The sequence below is a fragment of the Quercus suber genome, unplaced genomic scaffold (genome assembly GCF_002906115.3).
Source record: "Quercus suber isolate HL8 unplaced genomic scaffold, Cork oak 2.0 scaffold_153, whole genome shotgun sequence".
NCBI lineage: Eukaryota > Viridiplantae > Streptophyta > Magnoliopsida > Fagales > Fagaceae > Quercus > Quercus suber.
The window spans coordinates 833,545-861,543 of NW_027069614.1; the positions used below are offsets into that span (position 1 = coordinate 833,545).

A 27,999-nucleotide genomic window follows, 5' to 3' on the forward strand; every position below is an offset into this window, starting at 1 on the left:
GACAGACACAGTTTTCCTTTTCTCAACTTCCTTTTTTTTTTTTTTTTTTTTTTTTTTTTTTTTTTTTAATATCAGTTTTTTAATTTCTTTTAATTACGAAAAAAAAAAAAAGCCAAAACGGCGTTGTTTTACTCATTTAATGGAGATACTTAACAGATGGTTAACAAAATACCGAATTGACAACAATTGAAAATTAGAGGACTGAAATGACAAAACTGAAAATTAAAAGACTGAAATGAAAAATGCTGAAAGTTAGAGGGTCAGTTTTGCATTTTTGACAAAACTTAATTTAATGTAAGATACTTAAAGTTTTACCCATATTCTATTAAATACGTTTATCATTTAAAAATTTTTAATTAATTTTTACTTATTTATGGAAATTGCTTGTTCAATCACCAACTTAACCTTAGTTAGATTAAGGCTATATTTGGTTGGAGGGAAAAGAAAGGAAATGAAGAGAAAAGTAGAGAAAACTCAGAAAACAAAAAGGGGAAGAGAAATGAAAAATAAAATATGTGTTTGGATGTAGAAAAGAGAAATGAAAGAAATGAAATGTAATTTGCACTTTTATCTTTTTAATTTATAGAGAAATAACTCAAATAAAGATGTAAATGTAGTTTTACCTAAAGATTCAAAACTTTTTAAGGATATAAGAGTAATTTTATGGATTTAGATGGAAAGTTAAAATAAAAAATTGGTGGGATGTAGAGTCTCCCTGCATTTCATTTCTTTCCTCTATTCTTTACTAACCAAACAAAAAAATAATGGGTCATTTCTATTCCATTTTCTCCCTATCCCTCAAACCAAACATAGCCTAAAGAACTGGAAACCACTTTTCTTTTAACATTCACGTGTGGTCAAGAGATACCGTAAAATGGTGGAAAGCTAATTAAAAAGCAAAACGCAGATGCCATAAAAATAAAATGGTGGAAAGATTATCAAAAAGCAACCAAACTTGCGTTTTAGATGGACTTCTGATGTGGAAAAGGCAACCGAGCTTGCGTTTTAGGAGAAAAGTTGTCTTGCTTTCTTTTTTCTTTTTCGAGTATTAAACACTAGAACAAAAGTGACAACAGTGAAAAAAAAATTTGAAATGGGATTTTAACAAAAAAATAAAAGTTTTACCTTAGCACCAGATATATAATTTCAGATTATTGCAGGTTTATTGATATGAATGATTCAGCCAAAAAAAGAAAAAAAAGAAGTTACCTTAATGTAAATATTAATGATGACTAAAACATTCAAAAAAAAAAAAAAAAAACCCAAAATAATCCGTCTAATATAATAAAGGATTGTTTAATTGAGTTGAATCGAAATATCTGATAAGTTTTTTTAGAAGGAAAATATCTGACAAGTTGTTGAGAGGTCACATCATATTAATATTGATCAGTGGGCGTCGGTTGTTCTATTGTGTTGTGGCAAACACTGAGTTAAAGTTTGATCCACAATTAAAAGCTTAAGAGTTAAGAGAGATTTTAGGTTAAGTGGAAACCCTAAACAGAACTTGTGTAAGTGGATGTTATCACAATATGTTCTTTTTCTTTTCCAAAATCTCAGCGCATGATTAATAATATTGTTTAAGTATTATGAAAATATGTATGAGAAAAAAAGTGTTGTGAAAATACATATTATGTTATTTAAACAATAAAAATTATTATTTAAACAACACAACCAAATAAGTCTAATTTTCATGATACTCTTGCACAACTGGTCATGTTATCGTATTGTTGCAATGACCCAAGCTTATTCACTTATTTATTGCTAATATGGTATATATCTAGATTATGTTACAGGAAGTTGTACATTGAAAGACTTCTTAAATGGTTTTTTAGGAAAAAAGAAAAAGAAAAAGTGTCCAGCTAAAATAATGTCATCAATTTATCATTAACCGTATTGCATTGTTTAAGTTCGGTAAAAAATAAAAAGAAGACGGAGGAGGGGAAACGACAGTTAGGCTTATCTATATATCTATATAATAATAATAATAATAATAATAATAATAAATAAAACTGAGAGAAATATAAATTAAAATTTTAAATTAGAGTTTCAATTTTGTGACATATGTCCTAAATTATTTATTTTTAAAGAATTTTATTTTTTAGTTTTAGAATCAAATGTAAGACCTCATTATAAATATTCATCAAAGTGAGTTATTAAGTACAAAAACCCAAAAATCTATAATAAATGAATTGTATAAAAAAAAGTGCTTCAAAATAATTTTTTTGAAAAAAACATGGACAATTTACATTTTATACCTAATAATATCCTTATAAAATTTTTTAAAGAGTTAAAAAAATATATAAAAATGACTATTAATAGTGATGATGAGCTAAAAATCATACCATCTCCAATTCATCCATAAGAGTCGTCCAGAGCCAAAGGTTAGCCCAATGTAAGAAGGTCGTTCGTGGACATAAGGGTCATCTATCAGGAAAGCGCCTGGACGACCCTCCAACGCTTAGGAAATTTTCAGAAATAGATTATGCACAAAAACTTGTAATTTGGACCACGTTCTACTATTTAGAAGCATGAGCAAAATCCTTGTTCACTACTATAACTTTCTACCAAGTACTTAACTCCCAATGGCAGTTGTAGAAGATAAGATTGAACATTCTAACTTCTATAGCAGTTGTGAAAGTTAGTCTGAACCTTCTAACTTCCCCACGCATTGAGGAAGTTACTAAACAAGTAACCATTCCAAAGCTCACTATATAAGGACTCATGCACATCAGAAGAAGGTTAAGTTTTCACTACTAAAGTTGGAATTTTTGAGTTCTAGATAAAAAACTAATTTAAGCATTGGAGGGTTCTTGGCCAGTTCACCCTGGTTGCCTTTGATCTTGTGTCTTTTTTCTTTTCAGGCTTTCCAAGTTACCCCTAGTCCATTGAAGCTCAGAGCATTCAACCTACTGATTTTCTATGCATCATCAGTTGGCGCCGTCTATGGGAAAAGATTAAACTTGGGTTTTGCAATATATCTTTCTTTGACAAAAGGCTGCATGGTTTGGACAAGATCAATGACCACTAGTCCAAGCCACCAAAAGAGTGGGAACACTTCTAGTAATCCTAATCGTGATCGACAGTCAGCACCTGTCATGCAACCGCCTTCCATACAACAAGTGCAATCCATGGCAACCGCTATGGCAGAATTAATCCATCAGAACCAAGAGTTGACTAGAGAGATTACTTTAAGGAGACAACGTCATGTGGAAGGACAAGCCCAAAGTCAATAAGTTAGAGAATGAGAAAATGCTGAGCATGAGAAACAGTTAAGGGGTATCACTTCACAAAGAGTGCCACACTTGGAAAGGGAGATGGATCAAATGAGAGAGAACATTAAAAGGGCGAATCCCGTAGATGATTTAGTTCATCGAATTGATTCCCCTTTCATGGCTTCCATCAACAGTCATCCCCTGCCTTCTAAGTTCAAGATGCCTTCCTTGGACTCATATGATGGAACGCACAACCTGTGTGATCATATCGCTACCTTCAAGACTACAATGCACCTTCAAGGGGTTCCAGACGAGATTATGTGTAGGACCTTCCTTACCACCCTTAAAGGGCCAGCACGAGTGTGGTTTAGCAAGGTACCTCTTAACACTATGGGTTCTTTTGAAGAATTGAGTAAGTTGTTTGTCAACAACTTTATCGGAGGACAAAGGCATAAGCGCTCCTCGTCTAGCTTGTTAACCATAGAGCAAGGAAAAAAAATGAAAGCTTACAGTCCTTCATTACTCACTCTAACAAAGAAGCCCTAACGGTAGATGATATGGACGACAAGTTGTTATTTTCATCCTTCCACAATAGAGTTAGTTTCGATTTGTTCATTCACAAACTCTATGATCAAGAGCCATAAGCCATGGCTAAACTCGTCCATTCAGCCTAAAGTTTCATGAATGCAAAGGATGCAATCATTGCTAAGAAAAGGAAGAGAGTTGAATGAACGAAAGCAAATCTGCCACACCATCCTGAATAGGGTCTTCGTCCAAAGAAGGCCTAGATGAGAGAGAAGAAAGATTGAGACAACAGGAAGGCAAGTTTGTCTTCAGTAAGGAGTCAGCATTATACACCTTTAAACACTCCACTTGAACAAGTGCTTATGCAAATCAAGGATGACTCGTCCTTGAAGTGGCTGAAAAAAATGAAGGGAGATCTAAACAAGCGCAATAGGAACAAGTATTGTTACTTCCACAGAGATCATGGGCATGACACAGACGAGTGTTTTGACTTGAAGTAGCAAATAGAGAATCTCATCAGGCAAGGAAAATTGAGAAACTTTCTTGGACGAGATCACAAGGGCGAAAAGTTGAAAAGAAAGATAGAAGAGTCGTCATGGCCCCCACTTGGAGAAAAAAGAGTTATTATAGAAGGAACCTCAGCAAGACAATCTTCTAAGTCAAGGAAGACATCCTTGAAGGTGGTGCAAAACGTCCAACTCTCTGAACGACCTCCAAGGATGAGGGGGGCAGATGAGCAAGCCATTACATTCATGGATGAGGATGCTAAAACCACCCACATGACAATGCGATCGTCATCTCCTTACTCATTGCTGATTATACAACTAGAAGGGTGTTGGTAGACAATGGGAGTTCGGCGGACATCTTATACTACTCTGCCTTCCAACAAATGAGACTTGGATGAGATTAACTTCGTCTAGTAAATTCGCCTTTGATAGGATTTGGGGGGATGAAAGTACAACCTGTGGGTGCCATTACATTACCTGTGGTGGTAGGAGCATATCCATAATAGATAACCAAAGAAGTAAATTTCCTTGTTATGGATTGTTCGTCTTCACACAACGCCATCATTGGAAGACCGACTTTAAATAGTTGGAAGGCAATAACATCTACCTACCTTTTATCTGTCAAGTTCCCAAAAGATTATAGAGTAGATCAAGTGTAAGGAAATCAGTTAACCACTAGAGAATGCTATCTAGCCATGTTGGTTATGGATGAGCATGTGTAGACAATGAATATAAACGAGAGAAGGGTTACTGCAAAACCCATGGAAGTGCTAAAAGACGTTCCTTTGGACGAGAATAACCTTGAAAATTTTACAAGGATTGGAGCAAGCATGGAAAAGAAGACAAAGCAAGACCTTGTCCAATTCTTAAAAAAGAGCATTGATGTGTTCGCATAAAGTTATGAGGACATGCCAGTATTGACCTAAGTGTCATTACATATTGTCTAAATGTGTATCCTTCCTCCAAGCTCGTACTTCAAAAAAAATAATGTTTGCTCCTGAACGAGATAATGCCATTAGAGAAGAAGTCTAGAAGTTGACCATGACAAAATTTATCTGGGAAGTTTATTACCTGGACTGGTTGGCTAATGTGGTGATGATTAATAAGGCTAATAGCAAATAGAGGATGTGTGTGGACTTCACTGATTTGAACAAGACTTGCCCCAAGGATAGCTATCTATTGCCACGCATTGACTAGCTAGTGGACTCATTTGTGGGTCATAAATTGCTAACTTTCATGGACGCCTTCTTAGGTTACAATCAAATAAAGATGGATGAGGTGGATTAAGAGAAGACATCCTTTATTACCAGTCAAGACCTGTTTTGCTACAAGGTGGTGCCCTTCGATTTGAAAACAAGGGGGCAACTTATTAAAAACTGGTTAACCATATGTTTCGTCCACAGATTAGATGAAATGTGAAAGTTTATGTAGATGATATGTTGGTAAAGAGTTTGGACGAGGAAAAGCATTTGGACGACCTTCAAGAGATCTTCGATACGCTTAGACAATATAATATGAAGTTGAATCCGAGCAAATGTGCTTTTGGAGTTTTGTCAGGAAAATTTCTTGGGTTCTTGGTTTCACATAGGGGGATTGAAACAAATCCTGATATAATTCAAGCAATACTAAAGATGGAGTCATCAAGGAATATTAAAGAAGTCTAGTCTCTCATTGGACGAGTTGCAACCCTTAACAGATTCGTCTCTAAAGCTACTGACAAGTGTTTACCATTTTTTAAGATTCTTAAGAAGGCATTTGAATGAATGGACGAGCATCAAAAGACCTTCCAAGACTTCAAGACCTACCTCACAACAGCTCTTCTACTAAGCCCGTCTATACTAGGTGAAGAATTATACTTGTATTTGGCAATGTCTCCATATACAGTGAGCTCAGCATTAATTAGAGAAGAAGGGAAGATCTAGAAGCCGGTTTATTATACAAGCCGAGCACTAAGAGGAGCGGAAGGACGGTATCCCATGATGGAAAAGTTAGCCTTTGCTTTGGTCACAGCTTCTAGAAAGTTACGACATTATTTTTCAAGCTCATGTCGTCAACGTCTTGACAGATCATCCACTTAAGAAGGCGATGAACAAGTTAGAAGTCATAGGATGACTAATCCAATGAGCCATAGAACTTAGTGAGTTTGATGTCAGGTACCAACCAAGAAGCGCGATAAAAGCTAAAGTATTGGCAAATTTCATTGTAGAATTCACTCCCAACCAAGGTGAGTTAGATAAGGATGATGGAGCTCAAAAGTAGGTCGTCTATGTGGATGGTTAGTCCACATTATATGCAGGAGGAATTGGAGTTATGCTAAAATCCCCTGAAGGGGACAAATTGAAATCTGCATCTCGTCTACAATATCAAACAATCAACAATGAAGCTGAATATGAAGCTCTCCTTAAAGGGTTGGAATTGGCTAAGTCCTTAGGGGCAAAGTCAATAGTCGTCCAAGAAGATTCTCAGTTGATCATAAATCAAGTGAATGGAATATGTGAAGTTAAGGAATACCGTATGAAAATGTATATTGATAAAGTGAAGCGGCTTGTCAAAAAGTTTAAAGAAGTCGATTTTGTTCAAGTTCCAAGGGAGGAAAACATGGAAGTAGCTGCTTTGGCAAAAGTAGCTTCGGCAAAGGGGGCTATGGTCGAGTATGACAAAATCCAGTACATGCCAAACATAGATCTTCTAGAGGTACAACAAATTGAAGGAGAAGAAAATTGGATGACAAGGATGAGGCTAGAAAGTTGAGGATCAAAGCTGCCAAGTATGTCCTCATAGATGAGGTATTATATAAAAGAGGCTTCTCTCAGTCCTACTTAAGTTGCTTAGCTTTGAACGAGTTAAATTATATGTTGAGGAAAGTTCATGAAGGAGCATATGAAAACCACTCAGGAGCAAGAGCACTAGTCCATAAAGTCGTCCGTGCAGGTTGTTACTAGCTAACTATTCAAGTAGATGATAAGGCTTATGTCAAGTTGTGTAACCAATGTCAACGCTTCAGCAACGTCCTTAGACAACTGACAGAGTATCTCACCCCGATGATGGCCCCATGACCCTTTGCACAATGGGGATTGGATATCTTAGGTCCCTTTTCACTTGGAACCAGGCAAATGAAATTTTTGGTAGAAATGATTGATTACTTTACTAAGTGGGTGGAGGCCGAACCCTTAGCAAAGATCACACAGTAGAATGTCAAAAACTTTGTTTGGAAGAGCATTGTATGTATGTTTGGGGTACCTAGGGTATTAGTGTCAAACAATGGGCAGCAATTTGACAGCACGCCTTTCAAAGACTTTTGCGAGCAATTTGGAATCAAGAATTATTATTCCTCACCTTCCCACCCACAAGCAAATGGACAAGCAGAAGTTACAAACCGATCCTAGTTGAAAATATCAAGACTCGACTTGAAGTGGTAAAGGAAGTATGGACAAACGAGCTATCAGGAGTTTTATGGGCTTATAGGACTACTATGAGGACCCCCACAGGGGAAACTCTTTTCAAACTAGCTTATGGAAGTGAAGCAGTTCTATCTACAGAAGTACACATGACAAACCACAGGGTGATGAAGTATTAAGACGAGGATAACGAAGAACAACTTTGTGTCAACCTTGATTTGATAGACGAGATACGGATGAATGCTGAGCAAAGGATAGCGAGGTATAAAAACCTCATAGCTAGACAATATGATGCGATGGTGAAACCCAGCCGCTTCAATATTGGGGACCTCGTCCTAAAAAGGGTCTCTTTGGCAACCAAAAACCTAGCCCATGGGAAATTGTGACCTAATTAGGAAGGACCTAACAGGATTATTAATTGCAAGAGACAAAGATCATATTACTTAGAAGCCCTGGATGGGAGAAAGCTAGAACACCCCTGGAATGTTAAGCATTTAAGAAGATATTATCAGTAGGATATCAGCCTGGACAAGCATCATCCTAGATGAGATCATCCTAGACGTTGTGGTCGCCCTGGATGAGCTGAAGTTGTGTGTTACTTTCTATTATTTGCATTTACCTTTTGTTTGTTATTAGTATTATATGTTGTGTTTTAATTCCCTAGATGTGCATCAATTTCTAAACTGTGTGCTGTCTATGGATTATGGACAAAGTCATGGACTGCGCTATTTGTACATATCTTTAATTCCATAAAGGCATCAACTTCTAAGCATGTGCCAGAACTTGTGGACGATATTTTGTAAATATGGTTTGGATTTCCAATGTATGTAAGGTTGTGTGAATTTTCAATTCTCATGTTGTTGAAGTTCTCATCAAAACTAATCAACAGGAAAGGCTAAAAGCCCAAGACGAATAAAATCTCTAGATGCAGGGATGTAATGTCTATATGCTTTCCTTGAAATAAGGATAAAGTAGAGAAATAAGCTTAAGGCATATTCGTCTGACCAATGGGCGAGGTAAACCCTTAAGCGTCTTCGTCCAACCAATGGACGAGAAAATGCGTGCACGAAAGAATATTCAAAATCCATGGATAAATATAACCAGCCAAAACAATCTAATCTTTGGACGAGTAAAAGCTGGAAACTTTTTGCTTGAAGATGAGTCCTATGGATGAAAATTAGAATCGGCTGTCAAATTTCTGGATGATTAAAGCTGGTAAAACCAATGCCATTCATAAGACGAGTTATACTTGCAAAATTTAAAGAATGGTAAAAATGTTGAACATGAGGAAATTATCTTAACATGGATGAGCTAAATGCCTTCATGAGTGGATGGACCACACTTAAAACCAGTATAATATGGATGATGTAAATAAAGAAAATTCATCCATACAATAACATGTTCAATAGTAAATAAAAAGTGATGGAAATAAACATTTATTCATAAAAGTTTAGAAAAAAGTAGACGACCACTGTCCAAAAACCCTTATAAAGTAAAGTCTAAAAGGCAATTGTTTGGAAACTCAACCCAAAGATTATAGATGAGTAAAATGTACTTAGATAAATTCAAATGGTCCAAAACAACGAACCTCTAAAAAAAAAGGGGGGGAAACTAAGACGATAAAATTTCCCATTTTTAATGTGGGGGGGGGGGGGGGGGGGTCNAGCATTTTATAGCGTCCATACGATAATCTTCAAAGCCAGTAGCATAGTTCGTGTCCGAAAGATCAGTAAATTGTTTGAAAGCTTTGAACTCCATAACATCGTCCTTTTTGGCATTCTCAAGAAGGGTGCTCAACTCATCATTCCTTTTCTGAAGATGGTCAAGATGGGTATCATTTTCGACGATGTCAGCCTTAAACTCTTCGACGAGGTTTTTCAGTTCCTTGGCCTCGTCTGTAGCCTTGGTTGCCACTTCAGCCCAACCCCTGCAGTCATCTTTAACCTTCTGGATCCTTGTCTCAAGCTTGATCCTCTCCTTGTCCATCTCTGTGGCCTGCCTGGATGCTGCGATGAACTTTGACATTGCCTAAAGTGATTAAAAAAAAAAAAATCTTGTTAGATGAGAAAAATGTAAAATGACAAGACGAGGCAAAAGTAAAATTACATACCTTGAAGAGATCATGAACAACAAAATGTTCAAATTCTTTTAAGGACATGTCATAGCATGCAGCCACGTCCTCATCAGCTATAGCCTTCTGAAACCGTTCCTAAGCCAAATCCTCATTTTCAACAAAATTCATAGGAACTCTTTGAGAAGGCTGAGATGAAGTAGGTGCAGTGGTCATGGACGGGGTGACTTCAATAGGCACATACGAGTCTACATCATGAATTTGGATGGACAGCTGTTACAAGGTAGGAGGAATGGTAAGGCCAGGCTTGACGACCCCTGGTTTGGACGACCTATGCTTCACCTTCTTATCCTTGTGACGACTTGGAAGATTTTCCATATCAACTGTCTTAGACAAATTGTTTCTCTTATCCCCAACAGAAGGATGAGGCTAAGACTCCGTCTCTGGTAAGGTTTCCTTATTCACTACCCCTTTTCCCTTACTTTCTTTCGTGGTTGCCATCCCTGAAAAGAAAAATATTAGAATTTAGCTAAAGGGTAATACTCAAATAATATTCAAATAAACTCTTAAGTAAAAACTCACATCTATGAATAGTGAGCTCGTGAGCTAGAGCTTCAGGAGACGGTTCAGGACCAAGTCCCCAAGTTGCAAGACGATGAAGGGTGACTAAAGAATGGAAACTCCTGTCAGCAAATAGACGAGCTCTTTGGATGAGTTCAAGGAAGAATATGTTCAAAGATGGTCGTCTAACAACTAAAAAAAAAAAGAGAGAGAAAAAAGAGGGTTAGACAATTACAAAAAAAAAAATATATATATATATATATACCTTCAGGACGATGGTTCCCTATCTCTCCAGTATAGGGGGCGAATGGATTCCTACCAACCTCAACAGGGTGTCCAACACAAAAACCAAAGACGAAGAAAAACTTCGTTTTCTAGTTTCTATTAGATGTTAAAAGTGATTATATTAATCTACAATCTTTGCCCTTGGTTGTGAACTGATAAAAGCCAAGGGATTGGTTAATCTCTGAGGGTTTGTAGCAGTAGAGGAACTCGTTCACAGTGAGAGGACGACCCCTTTCAAACACTTCCCTCCACAAAACTTGCATAGAGACAACCAGCCTCCATGCATTGGGATTAAATTGACATATTCTTAAACCTAACCTAGCAAGTAACTCCCTAGAGAAGGCATTGAAAGGTAACCTAAGTCCCCCTAGAAGGTAAGCTTTATAAATACCTATTCCAAGACGAGGGTCACAACACCATTCCTTACGAACGGCTAACCTAGGGTTAAGGTCATTTGGAATTTGATACCAACTCCTAAGGGAAGTAAGTCTCTTTTCATCCGTCTTGGAATGGACGCCTACAGGAATGGATGGAGGAACACTCATCGAGGTGCCAGCTCGTGACCCAGAAGCTACCCTCGTCCTAAGTTACTCTCGAAGAACCTCTAAAGGAACCCTTGGAACACCAAATGTGTATTGCTTGTCCGTGGTGTTCCCTCCATTACTATTGTTACTACTACTACCACTACTAGAACCATTATAGGTAGTATTGTCATGGTATTTGTCTATCTCTTTATCAATACTATTACTAGATGAAGAAATGACAACCTTAGACATCTTGAAGAAACTTGAAGGAAAACCTAAAGGCGAGGATGAAGAGAATACCTGATTCTAGATGAAGATGGCCTAAAGACGCAGGAAGACTCCTAGATGAGGCACCAGACGACAAATGTCAAAGGAGAAAATTTAGGAAATGTGAAAGGGATGTGACCAACCAGAGGATGCCACATGGCATGACATTTAACCACTGAAATAATGGCACGTGTCAAAAGTCAATAGTAAATTGTATAGTACACTGGACGACCCTTGGACAAGGGGGAAACTGATGGTGAGCTAAAAATCGAACCATCTCCAATTCGTCCATAAGAGTTGTCTAGAGCCAGAGGTTAACCCAACGTAAGAAGGTCGTCCGTGGACATTAGGGTCGTCTATCAAGAAAGCACCTGGATGACCTTCCAACACTTAGGAGATTTTCAGAAATAGAATTATGCACAAAAACTTGTAATTCGAACCATGTTCTACTATTTAGAAGCATGAGCAAAATCCTTGTTCATCGCTATAACTTCCTACTAATTACTTAACTTCCAAAGGCAATTGTAGAAGATAAGATTGAACATTCTAACTTCTATGACAATTGTGGAAATTAAGTCTGAACCTTCTAACTTCCCCACGCATTGAGGAAGTTACTAAACAAGTAACCACTCCAAAGCTCATTATATAAGTACTCATCCACATCAGAAGAAGGTTAAGTTTTCCATTACTCTTGAAGTTGGAATTTTTGAGTTCTAGAGAAAAAACTACCTCAAGTATCGGAGGGTTCTTGGCCAGTTCACCCCGGCCGCCTTTGATCTTGTATCTTTTTTCTTTTCAGGCTTTCCAAGTAACCACTAGTCCATTGAAGCCCATAGCATTCAGCCTACTGATTTTCTGTGAGTTTATTTAAATTATATATATATGAATTATACTATACATCTTATTATATATCTTTAAGTGTATCCATGCATATGCATGGGGTTACAAGCTAGTAAAGTTATAATGAGAGGAATTAATACCATGTTACATAATAGGTTTCAAGCAAATTAATGGGGTTTATTGTTAAGGGGTCACAACCACTAATCTTTTGGAGAAGCAAATGGAAAAAGAAACAATAATTAAGGAATTAAGGAATTCAATAACAATAAAAATAAAGAGAATATATAATTAATTAATTAATTTAGGATTAAATGTACTGACACATGTTGAATGTGTTATAGATGGACAATTTGCTATTTGTCATGTGTCATTATTTGTTCACATCATTCTAAATAAATAGAAAATTGTTGCACTTGTCATTGTTGTGTGAATCTACAAGATGTGGGATCCAACTTTTATAATGTAAATATTATAAATAGATGCTACAGACACAATAATATTTACAACAATTAAATTTGACAAATTTTTTTACTAAAAAAAAAAAGTTTGACAAATTTTAATTATTTTTTATTTAGGCCCGTTACTAACATTATTTTTTTAATTATTTACCATTAACAGCTTGATACCTTGCAAAATATTTTGTGAAATTTGTTTTACCAAAAAAAAAAAAAAATCCATATACAGTAACATGAACTATGTCTTTTTTTATTTTTTATTTTTTTTTTATTTTACAAACACAATTAATAATTCGAAAATTGACAAACACAATTGCATTGTATATGTTTTTAATATGGAAAATATTAAAACTTTAAAAAATTTTACTAGATAAAATTTACAAGCTGGAGTGACAGTAAATGTGATTAGTTGATCTGAAATTCCTATATATATACTAGCCTTTGAGCACATGCTCACTCCTGTGCTCAGAGGCTTTTCTATTTTTTTTAGGTAAATGTTAATAATTTGCATCTATTACAATGTAGAAATACATATTTTTATTTTTCAAACAAATAAAAAGAATAAACTTTAGATATAAGTAGTAATTGTAATTTCTTTTTTGAATGTGAAGAGAAAAAAAAATCTTAAATTTTAGGAATTTTCTTTTTGAATTCAAAATGAAATTTGTTATCTGACATGTATGATCCTATTATATATATATATATATATATAAAAGAGGATTCTTTCTTTCAATTGGACTTATGTGGTTCAAAAATACCATCATTAATGAAAGGTAATTTTATAGGTAAAATTTGGAGAAAGTTCAATTATAATTTGAAATTAGAATCCAATTTCGCACCATGTGTCTAAATTTATGTGGGGATCACATCATAATTATCCACTTAAGTTTGTGCTTAAGTTTTTTTTTTTTAATTTTTGTGCCAAGTGAGTAAATGTGTGCAAAATACTAAGAATCTAATACTAAAAAAAAAAAAAAACCAATCACATATATTCAATAAAAATCACCACATAGTGAAGATCACAATACATTCTATCTTATTAAAAATTAGAAAAAAAAATGATCATAAGTAGTACTCCCTCCATCTCACTTTTTTTGTCCTCTATTTCATTTTGAGATGTCTCAAAATATTGTCTTGTTTCTAAAATAAAAGTCATCAATTTACTAATATTCCTATTATACTCCTATTAATTTACTAATTTAATTTTTTGATAAATTTTTTTAAGGGTAGTTTTAGAAACTTATACATTGTTAAAAGGTAGACAAGACAATAAATAATGTTCTCTTAAAAAGTTTAATTTTTTAAACAGGACAAAAAAAGTGGGACGGAATGAGTATTAAATTTAGGTAAAAATTTTAATACGTGGCTAATTATGTTTACTTTAAAAAAATATGACTAATCATTTCTATTTTTATGATAAAAATTATGTTTAATTTTAAATGTATCTATAGGTATACATGTATTACATGCTATTCTTTTTTTAATAATTTAACTAATTATTTATATTATTTTTATAATATAAATTGTATTTAATTTTAAATGCATTTATGCATTTGCATGGCAGCATGGATTACATGCTAATTCCTAATAAAATTTGATACTTTATATGGAAATGACGCATAGGCTTTCTACTCGAAGTTATATCTTTGAACATGGCATCTCAACTATATATGTCCGAAATGCCATAAACCAGAAACACATTGCATATTCTTAGGGATTGCACGCAGATGGGCTTGTTTCTTCTGGATTTTACTTCTAGTCCCCCTCTCAAGTCTCAACTCTCTTTTTTCAAAATCCTCTTCAAATATGGCTCAAGCATAATATGCACCAAAAGGTCCCGTGGAACACTCTTTTTGCTTTAGGCAATTTGGCAACTATGGCTTTGCAGAAACAACTATATCCATAATGTCTCTCTATGCACTATCTCACACCACCAAACTATCCACTTAGCTATAAATTACACCTTTTTTGGCCGTAGCTAATCATATAAAACTCATCTGTAATCAAATGTTTGTTTGTTGGCAACAACCGCTGGCACCTTTTTCCACTACGGGTTCCACATTGCCTAGAATTTAGGGTATAAGCATTTAATTTTGGAATTAGAATCTTAAGCCGTAAATCTCCTGGCTAACTTCCAGTGGCATTTGGGACCCGACTTTGTCTACCTTGGTTTTGGATTGCTAAAGATCTCTTATCATCCAAATTACACGGTGCATTCATGTCAATTTTTCAAAAGTAATGTTAGGGATACATTTCTTTCTGCATCAAATCACGTCTTATTTGTGTGTTAACTCTTAATTAAATTTTAGAATTTATTTTTAAATACATACAATAAACTTACGTGCTAAAATCCAATTAAGAATCAACACACAATTGGCATTACTCACTTATGTTTTTGGCAGAGTATAGAGAACAAAATATCATAACGAAGGAATACTCTCAAATAATATATCCTTGATTTTCCAAAAATAATAATAATAAAAGAAAAGAACTGAAAATAGGGAAACAAAAAAAAAAAAAAAAAAAAAAAAAGGTTAAGCCTTAAAAAAAATGTAATTTTTTTCATTACGAATAGCATCAAAAACAAAAAGTTGTGGACGGAGTCTCCGCCTATGAAGTCAGGAAAATTTTTTTATACGGAAAAAACAGAAAAGTCATTACCTTTCCCTTTTTCTCTCTCTTTCTCTTTCTCTCCCACTTTCTTTCTAAATAAAACGTAGTGTGAGACTTGTAAAAGCAGTCACAGAGAGCTCAGAGAGGAGGAAAAAAAATGGTTGATTCAAAGGTGGAGACGATCTCAAGACTAGCTCAATGGAAAATCGAGAACTTCGGGTCTTGTTCTTACAAAAAGTCTGACCCTTTCAAGGTCGGAATCTGGAACTGGTAACACACACTCTCTCTCTCTCAAACACTTTGTTCTGTCTCTGTATGCAATAATGGACAATGGGTTGGTGTTTGATTCACTGATTTTGATATGGGTTTGCAGGCATTTGTCGATAGAGAAGAATCGGTACCTCTACATTCGTCTATTTCCAGAGCCTTCACGATTCTCCAAGGAACAGCCTCCACTTGCTCGCTTTGTCCTTCGAGTCTCTAACACTGGCCTTAATCGCAAGCCTTACATATCCCCAAGTATGATGCACACAGTTTCTGTTTTCTGATTATGTGTTTATATATGCATCATGCTTGTTTTGTGTCTGTCTGTGTTGTGTGTTTCTGATTTTTGAGTCTTATGTGGCTGAGATGTTTATTTTTGTGCCCAAAAAAAAAAAGAAAAAACCTATAAGCAAATTACCATGAGAAGAAAAGCAAGGTGAACATTTATGCAAGCCGATGCTGTAGATGTTTTGTTCTTAATAATATTTAGTAGTTTGTATTACAATATGATGGGGGATAAGGGAATACTGCTACTCAGCGTTGGTAAAAGAGTCAAGCGCACTTAAGCTCCAAAAGCGTCTTTGGAGCCTAGGCGCAAAGCGGAAATCATAACTGTGGATGTGATTTAACTTGGATAAAAACTTGTATGGGGATGGGATTTAGGATTTGATCGCAAATTAGTTTTTATCATTTTGATCAATGCATGATTGTTATTAAGAAATACTTACCATAACATCTGTATTTGAGCTTGGCCAATTCAGGGAAAACTTTTTTTGATACTTTTCCCAAAGGGAAGCAAAAGGCACAAGGAGTATAGCTTATAAAAAGTCAAAAGTGGGTAAAGTAGTGTCTTTTTTATTTCTCTGACATAGATTTTTAAGCTTATTCTATCTACTTAAACTCAACTCTGCTCTCAGTCTGGCTAGAATATACTGCAACAGTACATTCTTGCACACAAAATCATGAAACTATGAGGATTTTTTGTGTGGCAAAAGCATCTTCTGTATGTGCCTTGATATCCAAACTAAGTAGATGTATTCATCCAGAGAACAAGAAAGAAGTAACAACAAACTTAGAGGAGGTGGCTTTTGTGTGGCCCAATGGACCCGGTTTCTTGTTGAAAGGAGTGTACTAGATATGGATATGATTTCAGATATAAACATATGCCAACATGACTATTTTGTTCTTTAAAAGTGGGTTGAACGCCTTGTAATCAGAAATCATGTTCTCCTTTCTCCTAAGTAATTCCTTGATGAGGATTGCACTTGCTCCCTTCATCTATTACGCAAGAGGTTTGAATAGATAGTGAGGGTATTGTGGCCTTGTGGGTCAATTGAAAGTGATCTATTTCTTGGGGATACTTTTAGCTTAGTGTTGCTGAACCTAGTGTGTATGACTTGAGTTACAATAAGCATTAAGCAGGCATCATGCAATTTTCTGTTCAAGCTTTAGTACATTTAGTCATCTTCCATTCTCCTCTACTCTCCCCTAATCTCCCTCCATCCAAACATGGGGTTATATTTCTGAATGATCAATTTACTCATTTAGTCCATATTATGGGTCTGCAAAATTTCTGTTATTTTCTTTCATGAGTCTGTTTCTGTGTATGTTGTAAATAATGTAATTCTTGTCTCTTGATCTGGTTTTGAGTTTCCAGCATGTAGTGTGTGTGTGTGTGTGTATTTCAATTGAAAAAAAAAGAAAAAAAGAAGAAGAATAAAAAATCCAACTGTGGTTGTAATATATATATCCAATTTATAAATACATATTATAGAACTTAGACTCTTAAATGGAGATGAGGTCAGACTGCAATTCTTTATGCCTTGCCCATATTACAGTGGGAAAAATAAAAAACTTTTGACCTATTTGGCACAAAGAATTAACTTCAGTTCTAACAAAGGTTCCCCCCCATTCCATTAGGGATTATTGAAATTCATGAATGTCATTTTAAGCTCCAATATGGTGATATGTTTTTGTGTATAAATAATGCTATCTTGCATCATGGTGTAGTTCATGAGAGACTGCTTCGGAATTGCGAAGACTTTGTTTGGCCAGTTGATTCCACCTTTCATGGTCGCTTCATCATTGATGTTGAGTTTCTGGACCTGAAGATCTGCCCTGTGAATGTGAGTAACTTTCTGAATTCCTAATTTGAGGTGCTATGATGTTGGTTGGTGTAAAAGTGTTTTATATGCTGGTTGCTCTCTATCTCTCTTGTGGAGCTCCATTTTAATATACATGCATTACAATGTGTCATAAAATTTTTCTAGTAGTAGAAAGTTGAATCTGGGAACCTGTAAAGGATACTCATTTCCAGTCTGGTTCCTTTGAGTCTATGACCTAGTGACTTTAGGCAAGAAACATGTTTTACATGATTTTTTTTTTAAATTAAAAAAAAAAAAATGCAAGTGTCTACAACTACAACAACAACAACAACAACTTAGGAAATCATGCATCAAGACAAAATGCAAGTGTCTACAACAACAACCAAGCCTAATTTCCAAAACTATTGGAAAGCCTACGTCTCTTAATTTCTTTAAAGCTTGCTGTACCTTTTCTTCATTAAGTATTGATCTTTGCATGCTGAAACTCAGGGTGGAGAAGCCAGTTCTATATGGCCAAGTGATGGGCTTCTGCAGTCTGTGGCAGCCGAAAGCACACTTCGGTGTCTCTCTCGTATGCTTGAGGAGGCTATCCATTCTGATGTGACAATTAACACTGCCGATGGCACTTTAAGAGCTCACAAGGCAATTTTATCAGCAAGTTCCCCTGTGTTTCAAAGCATGTTTCGTCATAACCTAAAGGAAAAGGAATCATCTTTGATCTACATAGAAGACATGTCACTGGAATCCTGCACAACACTTCTCAGTTACTTGTATGGAACCATAAAACAAGAAGATTTCTGGAAGCACCGGCTGGCACTACTGGGGGCAGCCAACAAATATGACATTGCTGACCTTAAAGATGCTTGCGAGGAAAGCCTCCTAGAAGACATTAACTCAGCGAATGTGCTTGAGAGGCTGCAAGAGGCTTGGCTTTATCAGTTAGACAGGTTGAAGAAAGGGTGTTTGACATACTTGTTTGACTTTGGCAAGATATATGATGTTAGAGATGAGGTTAATAACTTTTTCAGGCAAGCAGACAGGGAACTAATGCTGGAGATGTTCCAAGAGGTGCTTACAGTTTGGAAGCCTATATAAACTAACATGGGAATTTGTATTTAGTCATTAGATGCTTGTATATATGTTCATGCATGTATGTGCATGTTAAGGTTTTTACATCAGAAACTAGTAGTTTCTGTTGTTAAGAATAATTTTATTTGTGATCAATGTGAAAGTCTCATCTGGGTGTACGAATTCTATAAGTTTGAAGCAAATGAGGTTGTGCTTTTATCAATGTACTTCCTCGGAATGTTATCATATATGCAGTCGTTAGGCGGGGATATGAATGGCCTCTCCTGCGTTGAGTTTCTAGATCACATCCATTGGCAAGTCCAAAATCCAAATTAAGATATCAGAAGACCATGAGCTCCTCTGTTTCATTTTACGAGTTCTAAGATTACCTTTTTGCCAGGAATTGCTTCACACCACATTTAACATAACGTTTACGTGTTTAATTTTTTTTAGTCTTTATCTTCCATTCCTTACAGGAATGATGAAATCACTAATTTTAATGTTCCATACTATATTATTTTCTTCTCTTCCTATCAATACATTCATTCATATTAGGGAAGTTCCATTCATTAAACAGTATGGCATAGTTCAATTATTTTCTATTTTTTATATTCAAATAAAGGAAGGCTAGGTTGTGAAATTATTTAGTAATAGGTGCTAAGAGTTTTTTTTAGTTTAGTGGTATTGCTCACTCATAATTAATCTCTATTCCCGTTATTGTAACTTTGTAACTATCCCAATTATAAAAAAAAAACTTGCATCCCACCATATACTAATTTTTATAAATATACTAATCAATATTTATATTTCTTTAATTATTCTATTCTCATCCTGCCAAATACTTGTTCTCTCTCTCTCACTCTAATAATTCACTTTTACTTTCATTTCTACCTAAATTATGTTGAAGCCATTTCATTAGAGATAACAAAATATTTTCTACCTACCCTACTCTAGACCTACCTTCTTGATGTCTTGCGCAAAATTTTCCTATCTTCAAGAAGGGATAGGGTAGGGATGATGCACCCATAGTTCGACTTTGCCCAATTCTGTTGTCATCCCTATTTCAAATCAATGGTTTCCAATAAAAATTTTAGAAAATAACTATATAAATTTCTTTTGCATAAATAATTAATGCACTGCTTATCGATAATTAATATATGAAAATAAATATATTTTCCCCATTAATGCATAACAATGAATTAATATTTTGACAAAAATACAAAATTTTGCTAAAATTGGAAGCTATATGAAGAGTATTTCATTTTATTTCTAAAGGAGAGTTACACATGACACAAATTTAGGGTATTGAGAACCTACTTTTATATGCAAATTAAAAAAGTAGGAAGAAATGTAAATTTAAAAAAAAGAAAAGAAAAGGAAATGTAATTTGTTAAGATTAATATAATTAAGAATATGAATGTATGCTTGAGTAAATTGACAAATATTTAGTTATTTCAATTAACTTGTGGGCACAATTATTTTTTATTAATTGAGTTATCAAATTAGTGTTTGCCTTTTGCCTTTTTGTTTTTGGATTCAATTAGGGGAAAAATAACTTTTTTTTTTTTGAAAGCTAACTAAAATTGAGTAAGAATGTCATATTCCATTAAAATAGAAATGTAAATTATTTTTTACATAAATAAATAAAGAGAAATGTTATATCCATAATATTTTCTCAACAAATCATAGATAATAAATTGTTGTTGGTAATAATTTGAACCCACCACAGAACTTATTTTTTTACCAACTAATAACAACGAATAACAACTTATTACTTAAAATTTGTTGTGAAAATGTTGTGGATATAACATTTCTCATAAATAAATAGTACATCATCTATAGATAGTTAATTCATGAAAGTAATTGCATTTGCCCCGTAATAATGAATTAATAGTTTAACATAAATGCAAAGTTTTATTTGAAAAACTAATTGAGTATTTTATTTCCTATTTCAGAAGGGAATAGTATAGAAAACTCTAGGAATATAATAAATGTGTACTGCTTTCTCTTACATGAATGTGGAACAAAAAAAAGTAAGACAAATGATTTGAATTCCACATTCGTCGTCTCAAGATTTATGTTTTCATTTACATTTCATGAGTGTTCAATACACACACATATATATATATATATATATATTTTTTAATTTAAAAAAAATTATGACTACAAATATGAATAATATTAGTCAAAGCCTCCTATAATTCTGGAGAGAATTGATTCCATACTTAATTTCACAACTTACCGATTTGTGCGACTGTGAGTGGTAGGCAGTGTACATTTCTGTCTTGCACTGCCCACCATTTTATGTAAACGACTCATAATTGCACAAATCAACAAATTGTTAAATTGAGTGTGTAATTAGTTGTATGCTTAGATTTATGAGGTAAAAGTTAAAAACAATTTCAATAAGTCTAGATATACACCAAAATTGATAACAAATTTCACATGGTTGAAAAGATAATTTATTTATGGTGGAGAATAAAGTAGTATTAATGATAGGCTCATATGAGAATTAGTAATAACCTGCCAACTTAGAGTCCGTTTGGATAGAACTTGTGGGGTTAGGATTTGTGGCTTAAGCCCAAAACAATAAATTTGTAGAGCGTGGATGATAGAGCTAGGTTGATTATGGAATTAACAACGGTTGATTACAACCTCCAAGTATAAACCAGCATAAAGATATATGTAAAGACGAAATGAATTGAAGTCCGAAGAGGTTTATGATAAATTGAATAGTGATTACAGTTCTTAGAGCTACAGTAAAGCCTTTCTTTCTTCTCTATCATTTTTTTCCTCTTTACTTTATCAGGAGCCCTTCTTCTTTATATAGCATCCTTCCCCATCATTCCCATCGTCTACTTGTTCTTCATCCGTGTACCTACTTAAGTATATGTCACGTCATGTATCTTTTTTAGCTCTTTGTGAGTGGCGGTAGCTGAGGTTACACTGTTTAGGGGTCTTCTCCACATAAATGCGGCTAGAAAAGTTGCTGGAGTGCATTTAATACGGTGGTAGCAGCTTTTCCTTTAGATATTTCTTCGTTCTTATCATCTTCAAACATACCCAGAACTTATCTTTATCATTGGAGTTGCTAGGAAGATCATTTGGACCTTCCACACATTTGATTGATCAAAACTATTCATATCCGAGGAGTAAGACCACTTCGGACCACTGGTGACCTCTTCGGATTGTACTCCTCCTTCAATTCCAGGTACCTTTCTTCCAGATGGACTCCATCTCAACCGGTTCCTTCTCTTCGGACACATAGTAATCTTTAAATAGGGCCCTAGGCCCATTACATAAGGTTGGGCTTCCCCCCCCCCACAGAACTTATTTTGCTGAAACTAAAAACTAAAAACTAAAAATATTGAGTCCGTTTAGATAGGTTGTTTTAAAAGCCTTAACGCACGTTTTTATTAAAAACGCAAATACATGTGCATTTGGCACTGTGATTTTACTAGAAATTGCGTTCTTTCGAATGCAAAATATCACGTTTTGAAACTGGAGTTCCAGCCAATTTTTTGAAAACGGCACTTTGTAGCAAAATAATCTTTAAATGTGTGAATAGTGCTGTGAAACCAATTTTTAATGAAAATGTTGCTAAAAAGTGAATTTTGTGGGTTTTGTGAACAGTACATGGACTCACAAACTGATGAAAAGTGGCTGAAAAAGTCAAAAATATATAGCTACTGTTCATAAACAGTACTTGTTTGTCTATGCTGCAGCACAAAAAAATAAAAATAAAAAATAAAAAATAAAAAAAAACACAGGAAATACCAAACGCCAGACGTAATGTGTTTCCAAACCCCACCTAAGTAAGTGTTACATTTGCTGAAATTTGCCCAAACTATTACAGGCAGGTGAGGAAGATGGGCGCGCAACAAAAAGCAAATATATTAATTATCTGTTCACACCCCTATATTAGGTGATTAAGGAATAATTAATAATGATTATCCTCTTTTTTTTTCTTTTTTTTTTTCTCTTATCTCGTAGTTTGCAGATAACTTTACAGCTGTAAAATGATCTTGAGAGAGAAATCATAATAGTTTGACGCCTGTCCTTGTACTTAGCCATGTTCCTTAGAGTATAAAAGGAACATGCAGCTGAACTTCTAGGGTAAGAACCCGACTAGATATTTTGAGATGAAAGTGAAGAGTTGGTTGGAAGAAAGAGGCAACTCCATTGTAAACTAATCTCTTTCTGATACATAATATAAACTAAGCCGAGCAAGAATGTTGTGTTCTTGCCCAAATCATGGTTTTTTTATCCATTCTTTAGGGTTTTCCACGTACTTACTATGTTGTCTTGATAGTTAGCTTCTTCCCTTTCTCTAAATGTGTGGCTTTTTCATGTCCTACCATCACTTTCTTTATTTTCTTGAGTGTCATGCGAAAGCTTACATCTTATTGAGCTTTCTCATGTAAATATACTATTAGAAAACTTATTTCACTCTCATAAATAAGCTCAAATCTAACTTACATGTACAATACTACGTTGCAACTTAAATTATGAAAACTATTTTCAATATTCTATTACCTAATGTTTAGTTACCATCCCTAACCTTCTTTTGATCTCCCTCTAAAGTCATGTTAATTCTAATATTTTGTTAGAAGATTTACATTTGATTATTATATTGGGTAAATTCCAGTAACCTCCTCTAAGGTTTAGGGAATCGCCAAGCACATCCAAGGGTTTTTGAAAATGACCAATTTGCTACTTGAACACAAACGGCATGTACTGCCGTCTCTTCACTCTCTCCTAATGATTTATTTCCCATGTTCTCTATTTGTTCACTTTCTTCTTCGTGCCATAATATAAACACTTCTCTCTGTAGCTCAAACCAGTCCAAAAGATATACACAAAACATGTATTTTGAGAAAGATTACAGGAAAAAAAAATCACTAAACCAATACCTATTTTTCAAATCAAAACCATACATTCTCATTTGGAAAAATAAAAATTTACATTACATTCAAAAACAAAAATCCTCCATACATCAAACAAGATCAACCCAATTAGATCCAGTATCACACAAGGCAATCAAACATAGATCAACTCAACCAATCAACCATCCAACATCCCACCTTAAATAGATCCATTTACATCACACCTCAAACAGATCCAAAAAATAAATAAATTCAAAACAAAACCTAGGCCCATTGGTGAGCATCGTGTGACCCAACAATTGTCGACCACCACAGCACCACTCATCGCTAGCCACCCATCGATTTCAAATCCAAACCATTCCCACCATTAAACATCACATGATTCACACCTTAAACCCAAACAAATTCCATATTAAAAAAAGAAAAAGAAAAAAAAAAAAAAGACCCATTGTCGAGCATCGTGTGACCCAGCAACCATTGTCCACCACGACACCACCCATCACTACCTTCCCATCTTCCTCAAACCCAAACTATTCCAACCATCAAACATCACATGATTCACACCTCAGACCCAAACAAAACCCAAATAAAAAAAATTAAAAAAAAAATAATAATAAAAATCTATACCCAACAATAGCAGCTCCACTAGACTGACCTTGCAACCACCGTCTCCACTCATCATGACCTAGCAATCACCATCTACAATTCATCATGATTCACAACTGAACCACCAAGCTTTTAACGGAGGAGTATGGTGTGAGATTTGTGGTTAAACCGGCTTTGAAACCATTTTGGTGGAGGAGTTGTTGGTCTCGAGTCTGAAATTTTAGCTTTGAGAGAGAGAGAGAGAGAGAGAGAGAGAGAGAGAGAGATTTTTGGGCGTGAAGGAGAGAGAGATTTTTTGGTGAAATTCTTGAAGAAGAGAGAGAAGAAAATTTGGTTTGATATATAGTGCTCAAACAGCATTACATGCCGTTTGTTTTTTAGGAGCAAATTGGTCATTTTTAACAACTTTTGGACATGTTTGGTATTTCCTCAAACCTCGGGGGAGGTTACTATAATTTACCCTATTATATTTAATTTTTATACAGGAGGTAAAGTGCGAATTGTTGATTTCTCGACATTTTATATATATATATATATATATAGCCAACAAATAAATCATTTCCATGTTAATAAGATACATTTTTGAAATTTGGATATTTTTCAAATCATAGTTATCAAATATTTAGCTAAAAAGAAATTAAATCAATTTTTTATTTTGAGTTTAAGGTTAAAAAAAAATTATATACAATAGTAATGTAATAAAACAAACAATAAAATTTATTCCCTATTTCTTTTTTACCCAAGACCGCACATTCCAAATGTGAGAAATACTGCATTTTCTCTACTCTTATAGCTAAAAAGATCCTTGGTTCTCCACAATGATCTTTGTAGGTGGCATATGAACCATGCATTTAAATACCATCGCTGAAAAATTGTGTTTTCTACCACTAAAAAATCACAAGACCAGGTGGGGCTACTTGTATAGCTGAGGAATTGCAAATCCAAGTGGTCATTGGTGGAGAAAAAGATGGGGATGAAAGTGATGTGTGGCTATAGCGAGGAGGGTGTGGCCAATCAAATGGTCTAGGTAAAGACTGATGTGTGCATCTCATCCTTTTTTGAGTGAAGAAGATGTGAACGATATGAAATGTTATTTACATGGAATAAAAGAGAATAGAGAAATTGTTGGAACTTGCAAGGTGTATTTTGTGAAAATTGTTAGTTAAAAGAAAAACAATCATGTTAAGGACAAGATGTTTCTTCACAACTTATAGATGTCAAGTAATAAGTGATTCAACATCACATGATCTTACCATGACATATATTTATTAATTATGCATAAATTATAACATGTTACTTGAGCTATTATGAACAACAAATTTTTTAAGTCATTTGACTTCGTTTATTTCGATGTAAAATATTTGCAAAAGTAAATTTTACATGCATATTTTCATTTTATAGTATTTGATTTTTATTTTGAAAATGCCAAAAAAAAATGTACGTTTCAACAAAATGAAGGAATTTTAAGAATCTCACAAAACCAAACCACCACCATTCCACTAGCCACCCAAACCACCACCAGATCAGCAAAAACCCACCTACCACAACCCTGACACTCCATTGACCACTCAAATCCACATATTGGAGAATGAAAAAAAAAAAAAAAAAAAAAAAAAAAAAGGAGGCCTAAGCCAGCCAACCACCCACAAACCCAATCCTCACCATGGCCCATAAATCATTCCAGCCACCCAAAAACTCAGCCATTAATGGACCCACAAACATCCCAGCCACCCAAAAATGCAAACACCCACTGCAACTCAAAAACCCAGCCACCTACCACCACCCATAAAACCAGCCAAAAAGCCCAAATCAATAAACCCATGCAGTGGTTAAAAAAAAAAAAAAAAAAGATCTGAGAATCGATGGGTGAGTTAATGAAGGTGGAGGTAGAGCTGGTCTGATGGAGGATAGAAGAATTTGTGGAGTTAAGAGCTGGTGTATGGTCAGATCGAAAAAAGAATTGGTGGGTTTTAATGGTTGAACCAAACTCGGTGGGTGGAGGTGTGGAGGCGAGTCAGGCAATAATGGCAAGGTGGAGCCAGCAATGAGAGTCACTGGAGATGAGTGGCNGTAGTGTGTGTGTGTGTGTGTATTTCAATTGAAAAAAAAAGAAAAAAAGAAGAAGAATAAAAAATCCAACTGTGGTTGTAATATATATATCCAATTTATAAATACATATTATAGAACTTAGACTCTTAAATGGAGATGAGGTCAGACTGCAATTCTTTATGCCTTGCCCATATTACAGTGGGAAAAATAAAAAACTTTTGACCTATTTGGCACAAAGAATTAACTTCAGTTCTAACAAAGGTTCCCCCCCATTCCATTAGGGATTATTGAAATTCATGAATGTCATTTTAAGCTCCAATATGGTGATATGTTTTTGTGTATAAATAATGCTATCTTGCATCATGGTGTAGTTCATGAGAGACTGCTTCGGAATTGCGAAGACTTTGTTTGGCCAGTTGATTCCACCTTTCATGGTCGCTTCATCATTGATGTTGAGTTTCTGGACCTGAAGATCTGCCCTGTGAATGTGAGTAACTTTCTGAATTCCTAATTTGAGGTGCTATGATGTTGGTTGGTGTAAAAGTGTTTTATATGCTGGTTGCTCTCTATCTCTCTTGTGGAGCTCCATTTTAATATACATGCATTACAATGTGTCATAAAATTTTTCTAGTAGTAGAAAGTTGAATCTGGGAACCTGTAAAGGATACTCATTTCCAGTCTGGTTCCTTTGAGTCTATGACCTAGTGACTTTAGGCAAGAAACATGTTTTACATGATTTTTTTTTTAAATTAAAAAAAAAAAAATGCAAGTGTCTACAACTACAACAACAACAACAACAACTTAGGAAATCATGCATCAAGACAAAATGCAAGTGTCTACAACAACAACCAAGCCTAATTTCCAAAACTATTGGAAAGCCTACGTCTCTTAATTTCTTTAAAGCTTGCTGTACCTTTTCTTCATTAAGTATTGATCTTTGCATGCTGAAACTCAGGGTGGAGAAGCCAGTTCTATATGGCCAAGTGATGGGCTTCTGCAGTCTGTGGCAGCCGAAAGCACACTTCGGTGTCTCTCTCGTATGCTTGAGGAGGCTATCCATTCTGATGTGACAATTAACACTGCCGATGGCACTTTAAGAGCTCACAAGGCAATTTTATCAGCAAGTTCCCCTGTGTTTCAAAGCATGTTTCGTCATAACCTAAAGGAAAAGGAATCATCTTTGATCTACATAGAAGACATGTCACTGGAATCCTGCACAACACTTCTCAGTTACTTGTATGGAACCATAAAACAAGAAGATTTCTGGAAGCACCGGCTGGCACTACTGGGGGCAGCCAACAAATATGACATTGCTGACCTTAAAGATGCTTGCGAGGAAAGCCTCCTAGAAGACATTAACTCAGCGAATGTGCTTGAGAGGCTGCAAGAGGCTTGGCTTTATCAGTTAGACAGGTTGAAGAAAGGGTGTTTGACATACTTGTTTGACTTTGGCAAGATATATGATGTTAGAGATGAGGTTAATAACTTTTTCAGGCAAGCAGACAGGGAACTAATGCTGGAGATGTTCCAAGAGGTGCTTACAGTTTGGAAGCCTATATAAACTAACATGGGAATTTGTATTTAGTCATTAGATGCTTGTATATATGTTCATGCATGTATGTGCATGTTAAGGTTTTTACATCAGAAACTAGTAGTTTCTGTTGTTAAGAATAATTTTATTTGTGATCAATGTGAAAGTCTCATCTGGGTGTACGAATTCTATAAGTTTGAAGCAAATGAGGTTGTGCTTTTATCAATGTACTT

At 34.9% G+C, this 27,999-nt stretch overlaps 2 protein-coding genes across 2 annotated transcripts; both read left to right on the forward strand.

Moving 5' to 3' along the window:
• The first annotated feature begins 15,278 nt into the window (after nucleotides 1-15,278).
• On the forward strand, nucleotides 15,279-18,917 carry LOC111993669 (BTB/POZ domain-containing protein At1g21780). The gene is made up of 4 exons (XM_024025492.2): nucleotides 15,279-15,527; nucleotides 15,631-15,776; nucleotides 17,532-17,647; nucleotides 18,116-18,917. The coding sequence occupies exons 1-4, from the start codon at nucleotides 15,415-15,417 to the stop codon at nucleotides 18,719-18,721; spliced, it is 981 nt and encodes a 326-aa protein (XP_023881260.1). The 5' UTR covers nucleotides 15,279-15,414; the 3' UTR covers nucleotides 18,722-18,917.
• Nucleotides 18,918-26,527: 7,610 nt separating this feature from the next.
• On the forward strand, nucleotides 26,528-27,992 carry LOC136069128 (BTB/POZ domain-containing protein At1g21780-like). The gene is made up of 2 exons (XM_065777325.1): nucleotides 26,528-26,722; nucleotides 27,191-27,992. Exons 1-2 carry the CDS (start codon nucleotides 26,564-26,566, stop codon nucleotides 27,794-27,796), a joined length of 765 nt encoding a protein of 254 aa, XP_065633397.1. The 5' UTR covers nucleotides 26,528-26,563; the 3' UTR covers nucleotides 27,797-27,992.
• The last annotated feature ends 7 nt before the right edge of the window (nucleotides 27,993-27,999 follow it).